A 17,660-nucleotide genomic window follows, 5' to 3' on the forward strand; every position below is an offset into this window, starting at 1 on the left:
AATAACTCTTGATGTGCGTTGCATTGGAAACACACAGTGGCATACAGTGGCCCATAGATCTCTGGGAAGAAAGTTTGGACTATTTCCGTACAGCATTAGTGTTGATTGTTTGTCACTCACCTATAGTAGTAGGAATTGGGGAGCAGTCAACAGTTTTCAACTACCTTTGTGTGATAAGGTGGAAAAAGTATAGTCAAGAGCTGATAGAGGTTTTGGATCTAGTCTGGAGAGAGTCGACCTCCAGGTAGAGATGTTGATGGAGTTGACAGGCAGCAGCACAGAGATGATTTTTTCTGTGATGTCCACATCTTGTTGGACCATGACTCATAGGTACCTGTCATTGGGCTCTGAATTGTTTATACACAATGAATTTTTGGTATCCAGTCTGTGCCTCTGTTTTAAGTATGTTCTGTTTTTAGTTTGCTTTCACTTAAGTGTCTTTAATATGAGGAATTATAGTTGTGTGTTTCAGAGGAGAAGTATTTTAGAGTTTTGTCCAGTGGGGGAGGTTGACAATGAAATCATGGGCACTTCAAATGTTCAAATATTCACGGTAGCAAGGGATAACATTATCACAAGGACTCTTAACGGAAACATGCATTCTGGTTTGTGTCAGCCATAATTCAGACTCATTAGTTTATTTTATTTATTATTTTATTTATTCTGGATGCCATGCAGATTGTCTAAAAAAAGGAGGCACAGTGATGGTGGACTGTCTGGTGAGGTTATGTAATGTTTGCTGGAGAGTGTAGAGTGCCCGAGGACTGGAGGAGTGCCTGTATAGTTCCACTTTACAAGGGAAAAGAGGACAAGTGTGAATGTAGTAGTTTCAGAGGGACCTTGTTAAGTGTAGTTTGGAAGGCTTATGGGAGGATCTTGATTTAGAGGATTAGGAGAGGAACAGAGGGAGTAATTGGTGAGGAACAGTGTGGATTTAGGACAGGTAGAGGTTGTGTAGATCAGATTTTTGTGGTAAGACATATATGTGAGAAAGCTATAGGAAAGGGGAAGGATGTTTTTTGGGCCTTTATGGACCTGGAAAAGGCTTACAACAGGGTAGACAGAAAGGCACTGTGGGAGGTTTTACGGATATACGGGATAGGAGGAAAGCTTCTAGGAGCTGTCAAGAGTTTCTATGAGAGTAGTAGAGCTTGTGTCAGGATTAGAAATGGAGAGAGTGAGTGGTTCGAGGTAAAGGTGGGACTTCGTCAAGGATGCGTTATGTCGCCCTGGCTGTTTAACTTATACATGGATGGGGTAGTGCGAGAGGTAAATGCAAGGGTAGTGGGTCAGGGATTGGAGATGGTTAAAGAAAACGGAGAAAAGTGGGAGGTGAGCCAGCTGTTGTTTGCAGACAACACTGCACTTGTGGCAGGATCGGAGGAGGGATTGAGGAAGTTGGTAACAGAGTTTGGGAGAGTGTGTGATAGAAGAAAGCTGAAGATAAATGTGGGTAAAAGTAAGGTGATGAGATGTACAAGGGGTGAAAGTGGCAGTAGTCTGGAAGTGAGCATTAAGGGAGAGCGACTGGAGGAAGTGGATAGTTTTAGATACTTGGGTGCAAATGTGACAGGAAAAGGTGGAGTGAGGGTGGAGGTAGAATGTAGATTGAGAGAAGCTAGTAAATGCCTTGGTGGATTAAAAAGTGTAATGAGAAATAGACATTTGGGAATAGATGCTAAGAGGAGACTATATGAAGGAGTGATTGTGCCAACAGCACTGTATGGGGCAGAAACATGGAACATAAGAGAGGAAGAGAGAAGGAGTTTGAATGTGTTTGAGATGAGGTGTCTGAGAAGTATGATGGTGGTTACTAGGCTGGATAGAGTGAGAAATGAGGAGGTGAGGAGGAGAACAGGGGTGGAAAGGGGGTTGGGAGATAGGGTTGATGAAAGAGTATTAGGACACATGGAAAGAATGAGTAAAGAAAAACTAGTAAAAGAGGTATGGAAGGCAGATGTGGAGGGAGTGAACATGAGGGGACGTCCTAGGATGAGGTGGATGGATGGGGTGAAGGGGGCTTTGGGGAAGAGGGGAATGTCTGTTGAGGAAGGACGGGAGAGGACAGAAGACAGGGGTGAATGGAGAATGGTTGTATATGGATGATGTTGTGATGCATGAGGTGGAATGGGCAGGGGAGGTAGTATGTGTGAGCAAATTTTGACGCAGCCCGAAGGGATTTCTCCTCGTCTTCTCCTTTATGCATGGGGGGACGGAGAGGGTGGGTTGCCGATTTGATGAAGTGGCCTTGCTGTGGATGTGCTGTGTCTTGTGACACTCCTTCTGACCCAGGGCAGTGGACAAGGTGCAGGGATGACCCGTCATCCAGGAGGTGCTAAGATGAGAGGGAGGGTGGAGGGGTGTGGAGTGTATTCAGGGATGGAATGGGTGGGAATGATTTTATGCCTTTTCCTTTTTGGCTACCTCCCTTGTAAGGGGGAAAAAGCCTTGGTATATGTATGTTATTTTGTTAACTTGCAGTTGCAGTATTGGGCTATTATTAGGTCATCTATGTATGTGAGAGCTGGATGTGAAGGGAAGAATAAATTACTTTGATTGGATTTCCCTGAAGGGGAGGGTATGAATGAGTGAAGACACAGGAAAAATTATTTCTTGTTTTAGTTTCATATGTTATTGTTCAGGAAATTAATAAGAGGAAACTGTCCCCTTTAGGTTTTGGGAGCTATAGAACCTACTACTCATAGGTGGGCTGGTGACCTACTTATGAGAGTTGTTAAGGCCCAACAACATGTACCTGCATGTGGTAGTTTTGATAGATGGGCATCAGAGAATCGTTTCCCTGCTGCCCTTGTTGAAAACCCATGAACACCTTATTTCTGTCTGTAGAGGCAGACACCCGGTCTCTGGACTGGGCTTAAGATCTCTCCATCAGTTGTGTATTTCCTCCACCTTTTCACATTAGGAGACTAGACGATTGATGAATGCTCCCCTTCTAGTACTAACAATCCCACACTATTACAACGTAGACAGCTGGACGAGGTTGCTTCCCAGAGATCTGTGGGAGGGCTGAGAACAGTTGTTAGCCACTGTGGGGTTCTGACTATCCAGTCTGAAACTTGAGGCAACAATTATTACTGGTATTGCTGTGAATGAAGAGTTCAGTATCTTGAGTTTTATTTCATGTTTTCACTTAGAGGCCATGCCATTAATGGAAGATTTTTGGGATGTCATGTTGATGATCAGATGTGCCTGATCAATTTTGGGGAAGTGGATGTTTTATCCCATTTAATTGTTGTTGTTTTAGAATGTCCAGAAAAGACTGAGGTAGTGCCTGATGTAATATGATGGTGATGTCTGTTTATTGTACTTGTCTTGCAATATGTTTTTGGTTTTAATGACTAATATTTTCTTTAGATTCACATTACCCACCTCCTGTGCTGCACTAGCACAAATCTATTTATGCATTATTATGTAGGTTCCAGAGTAATTCCTGCATGAGACATGAAGGTTAACACAAACAGGATGGTAACCAGAGATCCATCAGTGTCCATGGTTTTTTGCTTAGAGATTGGGTTTGGTGAAACCTTGATTATTAGGTTTGAATATGCTTTGAGGCTGAAAGTCATGATAGTTCCCAATTAGATAGTATGACAAAGACTTGATTCTTTTGTGGCAGCAGGATAAATGTGGAGAAGAACTTCATCTTTTGCAGGTAACTAGATGGTAACAGTGGCAGTTGAGAAGAGCTTAATAATAATACCTTATATTAACAGGAGCTAGGTACTAAATGTCCTTGAACCAGTTAGTCTGCATTTAAGGGTACAAAAGCAAAGTAGTAGCTTAGCGCAGTTGAAGTAAGATGAGAAATTAGATGGTAAATATGGGTCTTGATAGTGTGCACAAACTTGTATGTGCACACACAATCCACACAAACATACATACATGTACATGAAGCACATGCACAGCTAAATACAAACCTAAACAGACACACAGGTGGTGACAAATGGGAAGTTGCACAATGCTCTTAGGAAAAGCAGTTCATTGCCATTGTGGTATGCACCTACCTAGAGTAAGCACAGGAAAGGTGCTACTATGACATGCATTTAAGAGGCAGCATTGCCATTTGAGAAAGGATGGAGAATCACTGTTGGACACAAACCATGCAATAAGGACTTTGACGTCACCTATATGTAAGATGTCTCTGGACTGAGCCTAGAAATCCACTCTGTTTATTTTCTCCCCTGGTCACTTCCTGCCAACCTATCTTCTTTCCCGTTTCTGTTTTTTCTCTCATTTGATGAGGCCAGTACAGAGACATAGAAACCAACAACCCATACACATGTCATACATGTATAAGAACCATAAATTTTGTATAGATAGCCATTGTACCACATGCTATACATAAGCACACCTCACATGTACTATACTCCCCAACATGAATCTGTACTCAGAGAGTTGGAGATGAAGCCTTCACATATCTGCTCAAACTCCCAAAAATATTCCAGCACAAAAATACAATACTGTTAAGCATACTATAAATAAACATTAACATTGCCACACAAACACATGGAACTGTTTCAATTCCTACATATGCAACAATTACGCAAATACTCAGTCTAGGTAGCCACACTTAAAGAGAGAAACTAAGAATTAAATCAAAACTCAGAACAAGAAAAAGAACTGTTACAACAACCAAAGAAAAACATTATGAAAGAAAACAGGAAAATTTATGCAAGTACAATAGATGGGGAAAACAAGTGAAGGTGGAGAACTATGAAAACAGTCAAGAATTTGAAAGTGAACCCCCCACCCCCACCCGTGAAAGGGGTTGGAGTACCTCAAGGGAAAGTGCGATTGCCAAAACAACAATGTAATGTCTTTAATAAGCATTTCTATGTAACCATTTTTAAACCAAAAACTCTAGAAAATTTGAGAAATAACAAAAGACATACAGAAAATCAAACTAGATACAGGTGCCACTCTTCCTTTCAACAAAGATGTGAAAGGGGCAATGAAGAAAACAAAAAATCACCATGCAGAAGATCCAGGGAAGGTCACGTTGATCTAAAACACCTCATTTTGCAATACAGTGAAAGCCTTGACAGATGTTTTCAACCACTTATGGTTGTTCAACAGAATTCAAACAATAGGGAAAATGAATGCTTTTCATAAGAAAAATTATTCAATAATAAATGTTAATGATAATAAAGATATCATTAATTGAGCAACAGATTAATCTTGTTACTTGCCACCATAACCAAGTTGATGGAAGGAATGATCACAGAAAGAAATGTAGCTAATCTGCCCATCTCCCCAAATCAACATTGATTTAAAAGATGCCACTCCACAAACCTTTCTGTGGGGGATTTAACTGGAAAGCTTCACCAGAAAGAACAGATAGTGGAAATGGGCATAACAAGGCAGTTCCCAGACATGTGCTATCTTAGAGATAGATGTGGGCAAGAAATGGGGAGTAGACTTCTTAGCTGGCAGACAGTGCAGAGTACTTCAACCAATGCATAACACTTAATGCAGATGAACTGACAATAATAACCCAACATAATAACTACAGAATAGCTACTAAGAATGCCCCAACCAAGTTAAATAAAAACAATAGTACATACATACATCATACATATACCAAGGCTTTTTTCCCCCTTACAAGGGAGGTAGCCAAAAAGGGAAAGGCATAAAATCATTTCCACCCATTCCATCCCTGAATACACTCCACACCCCTCCACCCTCCCTCTTATCTGAGCACAATAGTAAAAAAAAAGAAAAAGAAAAAAAAAATAGCAAGGGCCAGCTTTGGTCACCAGAAAGAAATTAATCAGTCTACAGATAGTGCTTGAGAACCATGCTCAATTGTGCTACCACAGCATGGTTCCAACATTCAGGAAAATAAGTATAGATACCCTACAAACTATAGAAATAAAAGAATTTAGAATAATAACAAGATGCACCCAACCACCCAAGTAGAACATTGTATACAGAAACCAGACCCCTTCCCAAAAAATGTTACATGAACATTATAGGAACATAGTTCTATGCAAGAGTCTATTAACCCATCTCAACACATCACACAAGCTCAACCAATGAATATAACTAAAATCTACACCAGTAACATACCGCTTGAACATCAACAACCTACCACCTGTACCCCACAACACATTCATACAAAAACACATGCACACTAAGATGAGCTCCCTACAATCAAACTCCTCCACACACATACACACACACCACCTCCGCCTAAGAGGTGCAAGAACCACACAAGCATGACTACATTCTGGTCACCATCCAACACTTAAAATAATAGCAATACATAACAGCCTTAGCCTCAGAAACTGCTCCAGGTGCAAGCATCACACAAAAGACTAAACACCTCCTCCTACACTGCCCCACCCTAGCTATACCCAGACAAGAACAAAATATTTCTTCCTTGAGTGACCTATGGGCCAGTCTGGTGGCAGTTGCAGGTTACCCGGGAGCCATGTGTCTCTCGCAGGAAAGATCTTTGGGCAACAGATTGATTGAAATATGGGAAAGGAGCAGTTAGGTGTGGGAATTGGTATATAGTTATGGAGATTTACATTTAGGATATGAGGGCTAGCAGGATAAATGTAGGAAGGGCTGTACACAGTAAACCTGAAACCAAAACAGATATGTGATGACAGACTCCCTTGTTTATATCATCACTGGATATCATGAATAATGTCATGGGCTGTCCTTGTGTTGAGCAAGAGGTTAGTTCTAAGTGAATTGAAACAGGACAAAATTATGAAACTTATCCTGAATATAAGAATGTCTAGAGGCTCAAATGGTGTTGTTTTGAACAGTGGCATGGGAGGAATTAGTTTTATTATGTGAATCAAAGTTCCTTGACCATGAAGCCAAATTAGAGGTTGATGAATGACAAGACTGTAGTTCAGTACAGAAGACAAGCCAGAATATGTGGGAAGAAACTGTTTTTTGACATAATGTTTGAAGAATATTAAGGAGGACAGTCCCATACAGACACATTAATTAGTGGAACTTGGAAAATAAGTAGATAGTGTAATGAACATAAAGCTGAATTTGACCCTTGGAAGCACCAAGATGGAAACCCTAAAACTGTCTTGTGTATTACATATAGGTAAATACATGCATGTATGCACACATGCGCACACATACATATATGAAATAACATCAACACTATAAACTGCAACTCATTAAGTACATTTACATTTGTATGTACAGGGTAATTGTTATTTTAAGGGAAAGTGGATAGATTGGCATCAGTTATATCAGGAGAATAGTTTGGAGTAGCTGCAAGAGTTGTGGTGAACTAGATTTGCTTCCAGACCCATTTTGTAGAGACAGAGGAGACGAGTTTATTCTTAAAAGTATAGCTCAGTAAATACAGCAAAAGATTAAACATATTTTATTGGTTGGAGTTTATTTTTATTTCTGTAAGTACAGATAATTTCTTCATGCAGTATTTTGTTCTTCTTTACATGTAGACTACATAAACACAATTGAATGGATACTTATGCTTAGATATTTTGATTCTATATATTTTTTGCCAAGTAGTTTTAGACAGTGGTTGGCCCAGGTCATGATAGCCAGTGCATAGTTCAACAAACCATGAATACCATTGACAGCTTAGATGTAATAAGAGCACCTTTTCAAGAAGGACATTTGCCTGGTAGTCAAAAGATGCTAAGCTACAGAGATAGTCCAGTGTAACCTAAAGGGTTATCTTGACAAGGCTTAGACATTTCCTTCCACTATATAGTTGAAATTTATGCTTATTTCTACAGTAGTAATTTGTACCAAGGAATACTTAGTAGTATTGTCTTGTAGAAGTTCTTAAAGCAGAGCACATGCAGGTGGAAGATCCCATGACAATTAATATGACTGGCTGCTGGCTGCAGGAGTGGTGATGCATGGTTGGTTGGTTGTTAGTCTTACCCTAGGGCCGTTACAGGGAGGTACCAAAGGCACACCGGCCTGGCCTGAGACACCCAAGCAGGGCAACACGCTGGGTGGCAACCTAACCCCTGCTGACCGCCACGGCTCCGTCCAGGTAATTTATTAGCACGAAAGGAGGACAGATGATGGCTGCTGCTGCTGTATGATGGCTCAGAGGCCCTTCTTTGCTCCTTGCTAGACTTACTTACTCCTGCTCTCTTACCACTTCATGCAGTGACTGGGCTTTGGCTGGACCTCCCAACTTTCTCTTCTACTTTTGTCTTACTACCTTACTCTGTCAAGCAAGTGTCTCTTTTAATTACTGAATTGGTTTGAATGGTTGTTATTTTGTGGACAAAACTTAAATTCAACCCTGGTTTCTATCATGTAGTGGAATTAGTTTGATTAATAGTACTTTAAAGGGGCGGGAAATCCTTTTTGTGACTAAAATTTGGCACACAAAATGAAAAATTGCAAATTCAACAGACCTAAAAATTTTGCTTCAATTCTACTCTTCCGCTTTCAGGAGACATAATTATGTGATAGCAATAGTTTTAGAAGATTTTGTACATAAAGCCTTAAAGTCCCATAACATTTAGAACATTAATGTGTGAATAAATGTTTTTAATTTTATTTTGCAATTAGATTTACATCTCTGTTATGCATAGATACAGAATTATACTGTATACTTGTACAGTGTATATATTTATATGTATACATATTTGTGTTAGTAAGGAATCTTACCCCATCCTTCCAATTACCTTGGTTTTCGGGGGTGCAAAGAATCTTACCCTCCACTCAATGAGTTGGCAACTCCCTTGGTGAAGTTAGATGCCAAAGTAAAAAGAAATGTAACAAAAGGAAGTAGAGAACATAATAAGAAAGATAGTGGGAGGGAGGAGGAGGAGGAGGGAAGAGATGAGTAGAAAAGAAATTGTGATTAAAAGTCTTCATTGGAAGGTGCATGCAATGGATGAGAAGAATGCAAGAGTGATATGACAAATTACATAGTGTCATCCTTCTCCTTGGTCTTAGTTTTATCCCTTTATGTATTGTATGACTTACCTTTTTTGTAGCTGCTGTCTGGTAATTATTCAGCAAAAGGAAACCGCTGAACCCATCTTGATTAATCCGTTTGTGTTTTACAACTAATACCTTTTTCTACCCACCACTGTGATTTTATTCACTTAAGCAAAATGCCCTCCACACTGAAAAGTTTTAAGTGATAAGAAATACCCTTATTAAATGAAGTGGGAATACCACCATATGTGGAGATGGCAATATTTAAGATTTCGACAGATTTTTCATGCTACACCCTTCTTTTGATTCTTAATTGTATGATGTCACCTCTTCAGAGGGACCAATAAGGCTATCTGCAAATGGTGATTCAGTGAGACAGACATCAGAGAGAATCATCTCCCTGCTTCACCCATCTTCAAAATCTGTCAACACCCTCAGCTCTTTATGGAGGTGCAACCCAATGGGGAGAGGTGATTTTGGGTTTGGGTAGCATGTCAAAGAGATGAGAGGGCAAGGGAGGGAAGGAGGCCATGCTGGAAAGTGACGAGAAAGAAAAGTACATGAGTGAAATGTCTTCAAGGTTGAAATGTGTGAAGGTGAAACTAAGTGCATATGGACCTGGTAGTGAGAAAAGTGAAGGGGAAAGATAGGCTTTTTGGATAGATTTAATGGGTGTTTAAAGAATTTTGGGAGGAATGTGAATAGTGGTGTTAGGGGATATCAATGCTAGGGTAAGGGATGAACCAATAGATAGAGTAGTGGAAGTTTGGGGTGCCAGGTAAGGATCTTAGTTCTAAGATGATATTGGAGATGTGTTTAGAAAGGGAGTTGATGATAGCAAACCTGTTTTTTAAGAAGAGAGCCAAGCATAGGTATACATGAGAAAGGGTGGTGGATGGAAAGGTGGTTGATGGGGCATTAACCTCCTCAATACTTGCTCACACATTGAGCTGCCAGATGTACAATGATTTGATGATGCATCACAATACATGCATGCAATACTTGTTCTCTTTCACCCTAAATGTTAATGGAAAAAAAACAAAAAAAATGAGCATATTCACAGAATATGGGGATCACTCAGCTTTCTATCTGTCTGTATGCCAAAAGCTTTTTCCCCCTTGTAAGGGAGGTAGCAATGTCAAAGACACTTATCTACACCTAACTATTCCACTCCCCTCCACCACCCTTTCCTCCCTCTAATCATTGTGGATGATGGATCATCCCTGTACCCCACTGTCCTGGGTCTGAAGCAGTGTAGCAAGACACAGCACATCCACAGCAAGGCCACTTCACTCAATTGGTAAACCTCTCTCTTTGTCCCCTCATGGAGTAAAAGAGAAGACAGGGAGAAATCCCTTTGTGCTGCATTAGAATATGATTTCGCACTTCAGCACCCCCTACCCCCCATCTCCTGCCCCTCCCTTCCTTGCATAACAGTATCACCTATACACAACCACTCCACTCATCCCTATCTCCTGCCCTCTCTTTTCCTTGCTCAACATACATTCCTCTCTTGCTCAGTGCCACTTTCACTCCATCCATCTCATCCTCGATCATCCCCTCAAGATTAATGTGGATGAAAATGAAACTTAGAAGGGAGATGTGGGTCTTTGTAAGCGCATATGGGCCTGGTAGTGAGAAGAGTGTAGAGGAAAGGGAGGTTTTTTGGATAGGTTTAACCTCATCAATACAGGTCAAATTCTTGCATGCAGCATTGGATGCCTGAGGTATGATATTGATGCATGACAACACTTGCATTATGAAGTATAAAGTCACTGCTGTATTACTCATTCTCTTTCACTTAGTAATAATAAAGACAGAAGATGTGATCAAGCCAGTTCACAAAATTCAGGGGTCACTCAGCTACAACTACAAAATAAATATAATCTAGATGCCGACACAGGCATCCTCATGTACCCACTTGCACCTCATGATGTCTACACAGGCATCATTGTATGGATGAGGTTAAATGAGTCTATAGAGGGTTTAGGAAGAAATGTCAATGGAGTGGTGGTAGATCTCAATGCTGAGATAGGAGATGAATCAGTAGATGGAGTGGTTGGAAAGTGTGGAGTTCCAGGAAAAAATCGTAGTGTTTAGGAAGAAAGTCGAGCATAAGTACACATGGGAGAGGGTAGTGGTTTGGTGATAGGGCTTTAATGGACTACATAGTGATAACCAGGAAAAGAATAGGAAGAGTTTTGGATGTATATGTTTTAATGGGAGAAGAAAAAGAAGTACAAGAAGCTGAGAGAAGAGTGGGAGGGAGTCAAGGATAGAATAGAACTAGGAGTGGAGGAGGAATGGGGATGTTTCAAGGAGGGAGTCACAATGTGTGCAAAGATAGTGTGTGGAACAAGGAGGATGGGAGGAAGTAGAAGGAAGGGCAGTGAGTGGTGGGATGATGAAACAAAGAAGGTTGTTGAAGAGAAGAAATGGGTATTCACAGATTGGTTACAAAATAAGACGAGAGAATCATATGAGAGGTACAAAGAAAAGAGAAAGCTTAAGATAAAGGAGGCAAAGAGGAGAACAGATGAATGGGTAAGAGTATGAAAGAAAATTTTGAAAGTAATAAAAAGATGTTTTGGAAGAAAATTTAGAGAAGAAAAGGAGGCAAATCAAGCAGAGAAGAAAAGATGCAGATGGAGAGATGATAATGGAAGAGACAGCAGTTAGAAGAAGATGGGCAGAGTATTTTAGGGAGTTGCTAAATGTGAAGGAGGACAGGGAGGGAAAGGTAGTTGCAGTGGGAAGCACTAAGAAAATAGCCATGATGAATGAGGAAAATGGAGGAGAAATAAGGAAAGATGAGGTGAAAACAGTTATTAAAATGATGAGAGAAGGTAAGGTTTATGGGAGGATTTTGAATGAGAGGATTAGGAGAGGAACAGAGGGAGAAATTAGTAAGGAACATTGTGAGTTTAGGACAGGTAGGGGTTGCATGGATTAGATTTTAGTGGTAAAGCATATACGTGAGAAAAGTTTAGGAAAAGGATTTGGAAAAGGCTTATGAGAGTATAGACAGGAAGGCATTGTAGGAGGTATTGCAGATATGTGGGATAGGAAGAAAGCTGTGAAGAGCAATCAAGAGTTTTTACAAGAATAGTAGTGCCTGTATTAGAATTAGAAATGGAGAAAGTGAGTGGTTTGAGGTAAAAGTGGGACTTTGCCAGGGATGTGTTATGTCACCTTGGCTGTTCAATTTATGCATGGATGGGGTGGTGCAAAAGGTAAACACAAGGGTAATGGGTTGGAGATTCGAGATGGTTAAAGAAAATGGAGAAAAATTGCAGATAAACCCGTTGTTGTTTGCTGATGACACTACACTTGTAGCAGGATCATAGGGATTAAGGAAGTCAGTCACAGAGTTCGGAAATGTGTGCAAAAGGAAGTTGTAGATAAATGTGGGTAAAAGTAAGGTGATGAGATGTACAAGGTGAGAATGTGGCAGCAAATTAGAAGTGGGTATTAAGGGAGACTGGATGAAGTGAATAGCTTTAGATACTTGGGTGTGAATGTAGCAGGAAAGTGAGGAGTGGAGGTGGAGATAGAATGTAGATTGAGAGAAGCAAGTAAATGCCTTGAGGGATTAGAAAGTGTAATGAGAAATAGACATTTGGGAATGGATGCTAAGGGGAGACTGTATGAAGGAATGATTGTGCCAATAGCACTGTATGGGGCAGACATATGGAACATAAAAGAGGAAGAGTTTAAATGTGTTTGAGATGAAATGCCTGAGAAGTATGGTAGGGATTACTAGGTTGGATAGAGTGAGAAACGAGGAGGTGAGGAGAGCAGGAGTGGAAAGGGAGTTGGGAGATAGGGCTGATGAAAAAGTATTAGGATTGTTTGGGCACATGGGAAGAATGAAAGAAGAAATATTAGTAAAAGAAGTATGGAAGACAGGTGGAGAGAGTGAACATGAGGGGGGCAACTAAGGATGAGATGGATGGAGAGAGGAAAAGGGGCATTGAGAAAGAGGGAATGTCTGTTGAGGAAGGAAGGGAGAAGATAAGGGTGAGTGGAGAATGGTTGTTTATAGATGCTGTGATGCATGGAAGGTAGTGGGTGAGGGATGGAGGGGGCAAGGGAGTACGTATGAATGATATTTTGATGCAGCCTGAAGAGATTTTTCCTCGTCTTGTCTTTTTCTCCATGAGGGAATGGACAGGGGGTTGGTGATTAAATAAAGTGGCCTTGCTGTGGATGTGCTGTGTCTTGCTACATTGCTTCCGACCCAGGGCAGTGGGCAAGATGCAGTGATGACTCATCATCCAGGAGGAGCCAAGAAAAAAGGGAGGGAGTGGTGAATGGGAGTGGATTAGGTGGGGATTAAATGGGTGGGAGTGTATGCCTTTGACTTTGACTATCGTGCAAGGGAGGAAAAGCCCTTGATATATGTACATATTTATGTAACAGAGGAGACAGGAAGGCATTATGGGAGGTACTGCAGATATATAGGATAGAGGGAAAGCTGTTAAGGATAGTCAATAGCTTTCACATAAATATTAGAGTTTGTTAGAGTATGGGAGGTACTGCAGATATATAGGATAGAGGGAAAGCTGTTAAGGATAGTCAATAGCTTTCACATGAATATTAGAGTTTGTTAGAGTTGGAAATGAGGTGAGAGAATGTTTTGAGGTGAAGATGAGGATGTGCCAGGGCTGTTTTATGTCATGGATGGGCTGGTATGGGAACTGAAGGTAGAAGAACAGGATTAGAGATAGTGGAAAGAAGTGGGAGATGAGTCAGTTGCTTGCTGATGACACTGCACTTCTGGCAGGGTCAGAGGAGGGTTTGGTGACCGAGTTTGGAAAAGTATGCCATAGAAGGAAGTTGAAAATAAATGTGGGTAAAAGCAGGGTGATGAGATGTACAAGTGAGGGTGGCAGTAAGCTGGAAGTAAGTCTTAAAGGAGAGAGTTTAAAGATAATGGATATGTTTTAGATAGTTAAAGCCACATGTAGCAGGGAATGGAGGAGTGGAGGTAAACTGTAGAGTGAGAGAAATGGGTAATTGTCTTGGGAGAATGAAAAGGGCCATGAGAAATAGGTATTTGGGAGTGGATGGAAAGAAAATATTATATGAAGGGGTGATTGTGCCTACAACACAGTATGAGGTTGAGACTTGGAATTTAAGTCAGAAAATATTAAATTAAATGTGTTTGAGAAGTATGGTAGGTGTTATGATGATTGATAAATTAGAAATGAGGAGAGTGGATGTGGAAAGGGAGCTAGCAGATAGAGTAGTTGAACACTGAGATGGTTTGGGCAAAGGTAAGAATGAATGAAGAGTATCAAGAAGAGTGTGGAAGGCAGAAATGGATGGGGGTGAACTTAAGGGTAATACCAAGAATAATATGGATTGGGTGAAGGGGGCTTTGAGTAAAAGGGAAATGTCTTAAGCAGAGAAGGGAGAGGGCAAAAGATAAGTGTTAGAAAAGAATGGTAAGTGGAATATAAATTGAGATAATGTGAAGAGATTTCTCCTCATCCTCTCTATTTTTGCACAAGGGGACAAGGAATGATCACCATGTAAATGAAGCAGATGCCACTGCTGTAGTGCTGTGTCTTGCTGCACTGCTTCTGACCTAGGTAGTGGGCAGGAGACAGGGATGACTCTTCATTCATACGGAGCTACAATGAAATGGGAGTGGGATGGGTGGGGTACCTTGGCTTGCTATCTCCCTTCAAGGAGGAAGAAGCCTGTTGTAATATAGATAGAAATTAGTCCTTAATTCAAAGATATCACAGAACAGATAAATTTACCTCACCAGTTGATCAGTGGTACATGTGAGAATAGCATACAACACAAGAAAAACAAAGCCTTCCAGCACAAGTTCAACCACCACTCAAATCCAACTTTTACTTAAAAAGAGAAAATGTCGAGTACGTGCACTTGGTATGTAATATTACAGGCAGTCAGTACTTTAAGGACTGGTTTTGGCCACCCCAGTGGACCAGAGCCACACGTCATTTATCATGTTAGAGTAAAAATCTATTTTGAAGGAATGGTGAGATGCTTTTGTGCTATACAGAACCTCCTTTATGTTACTTCCTGGAATCTATTATTTGCCACATGTACATCTATTCCTCTTTGATCCCCCTGTTGTGGTTGCTGGTTGGGAGTGGGAAAAGAGTGCCACCATGTCTCCTGCATGTCGTAGAAGGTAATTAAGTGAGAAGAAATAAGAGGACTAGGGGGTTCTTAACTACATTTTAATTTCAAAAAGTCAAGACATAAGAGGATCTGGGAGGATGGTCATTTAACTAATTTGCTATATTTTTCTCACAAAGTCAAGACCTATGGGATCTGGGAGGAGGGTCATTAAATTATTTTGGGTGTGGTGTGGATGAGAGTAAAATGGAAGAGATTAATAAAGTGGTGTGTTTGTGAGGGGAAAGATGTATGTGCTGGTGTTGAGTGAAATGAAACAAAGGGAAGGGTGAGTTGGAGTTTGGGAGTGTAGTAGGTAGTGTGTCAGGAGTGGCACTGTTGGTAAGTGATGAATTAGAGAAGGGTGTGGTGGAGAAATCATGTGGGTGAAGGTGAAATTGAGATGGAAGATCTGGACTGTAATGAGTGTACAGTCCTGGTTTTGAGGAAAGTAGCGATGATTTTTTTTTTTTTTTTTTTTTTTTTTTTTTAATGAATATGTTTAGAGTTAATGTGTAAAGGTAGTGGTGTTGGGTCTTAATGCTAGAGATGCTATGGTAGGATATGAGCCAGTAAATGTAGTACTAAGGAGAATGGGGTATCAGGAAGGAACTGTAGTGGAGAGGTGTTAGACGCAGACGCACATTGAAAGGAAAGTGACAAAAGTAAACGGGGTCTAAGAAAAGAGACAAGCATAAGTATATGTGGGTTAGGGTGATGTGTGGGAGAATAATTGAGAGGACATAAATAAACTATGCAGTGGTACCCAAAAGGAGGATTGGAAGATTTCAGGACAGAAGTGTATTCAGGTAAGAGAGCAGTGGATTGTCAGATCATTATCTGGTAGAAGGAAAATAGTGGAGGGTGAAGGAAAGAGAGGTAGGCAGAGAAGTGCTGAAGGGGAGCAAATCAGATAAAGGAAAATATATAAACCAGAAACTGAGAGAAGTATGGGATGTAGTAAAGGATAAAGAAGAAAACTAGAAGAAAGGTGGGTATGATTCAAGAAGGAAATGATAAAATGTGCAAAGATGGTATGTATAATGAAGAGGATGGGAAGAAAAAGGATGAGAAGTAGCAAAATGGGAAGTGGTGGCAGAAAATAAGTGAGCATAAGAGGAGTTTCAAAGTAGAGTTAGGGAAGTATATAAAAGGTAAAGAAGAATCAATCTGTTGTCCCTGAGGCTGTTCCAGTGAGTGGCCAGGCCAGTTTTGTCTTGGTACTGTTTCAGTGCTGGATGGAGTCCTGAGCTAAGGATGCCAGTGTAGTTTATGCCTTGCCAACTGGGGTATATTGTGTTTTGGTGGTGGTGGTGGTGATTGGAAGGTGGTCAGCTATGAGGGTTCCGACCACTTTCCATAAAGTTGTTGGGGTTAGGCAGGGGGAACAGCCTGACATCCAGTCATGACAGCCTCTCCTGACATCATCTTCTGTTTTGTTCTGTTGGTAGTGCAGTGCTCATGAGATATATGATGTGTTTGTGGTGCAGAAGGTTCTGGTATAGAATTGTGTTCCTGTCATTTTCATGTGATGTTCTATGGGAAGGATTTTGGTTTCTACATGCAGGTGTCCAGTTGGGATGATTTTGGGTGATCCTGTTATTACTTTTATTGCTACATTCTGTAAAGTTTGTAAGTCGTTTGTGTTTGTATTGCTGAAGAAGAGGATGGAATCAAAATGCAAGGTGAGGGAAGCAAAAACTAGAGGATATACAAGGTGGGTTAGATGTTTAATAGAGAATTTTGATAAAAGTTGAAAGACCATTTGGAAGGAAGTTAGAATAGTGAGGGGGCTGAGTTTAGGTAAAGGGTATTGATGGACATATATTATTGGAAATGAAGATGGTAAGGGGAAGAGAGATATAGTCTTTCAGGGATTTTTCATGTAAAGGAGGATAGGGATGGTTTTATCATAGCCGTGGGAGGTGCTGAGAAAATATTTGTGATGGGAGAAATGAATAAGAGAGCTATAGGAAAAGAGGAAATAGAGTATTGAAAAAGTTGAAAGCTGGTAAGGTGGTTGCCACGTGGAGTATCTGACAGAGGAAGTAGTTGCAGTTGAATGGCTAGTCAGATTATTTAATGTATGCTTCAAAGAGGGAAGTGTTCTTGTGTATATAGTTTTGCTATACAAAGGAAATGAAGACATACATACATCAAGGGCTTTTTCCCCCATTAGAAGGTAGGTAGCCAAAGTCAGTCATAAATCCACTCCCACCCATTTCATCCCCACATACTCCACTCCCTTTCACCACCCTTCCCTCCCACTTTTCTTGGCTCTATCTGGATCACAGGTAATCCCTGCATCTCATCCACTGCCCTCTTTTAGACTAACACCAACAACCCCACCAGCCAGGCCACCATCACTGTACCTCCCCCTTTTAGACACTCCACATGACACCTACCCAACCCAGGGGTACCCGCTCTCATCATTCCAACAACCACACCCACCTCATCCCTTCCCACCTCTCCTCCACCCTCCTCACTCACCACTGTCACCTTCCTAGCGCTTCCCACTGCAACTACCTTTCCCTCCTTATCCTACTTCACATTTAGCAACTCCCTAA

At 40.8% G+C, this 17,660-nt stretch overlaps 1 protein-coding gene across 4 annotated transcripts in view; it reads left to right on the plus strand.

Annotated features, from left to right (window-relative positions):
* The window catches only part of gish (casein kinase I gish), a 156,739-nt gene that overhangs the window by 121,098 nt on the left and 17,981 nt on the right, over window positions 1-17,660 (plus strand). For 2 of the 4 annotated variants that reach the window (XM_076175652.1, XM_076175653.1), the window contains one exon: window positions 7,931-8,029. The exons of the other annotated variants lie outside the window; for them this stretch is intronic. In XM_076175652.1, coding sequence (XP_076031767.1) covers window positions 7,931-8,029 — 99 coding nt within the window. The remainder of the gene's footprint in view (window positions 1-7,930; window positions 8,030-17,660) is intronic. 4 annotated transcript variants of the gene reach the window in all.

Source organism: Oratosquilla oratoria, chromosome 37, assembly GCF_046742065.1.
Source record: "Oratosquilla oratoria isolate Oo_2021 chromosome 37, ASM4674206v1, whole genome shotgun sequence".
Taxonomy (NCBI): Eukaryota; Metazoa; Arthropoda; class Malacostraca; order Stomatopoda; family Squillidae; genus Oratosquilla; species Oratosquilla oratoria.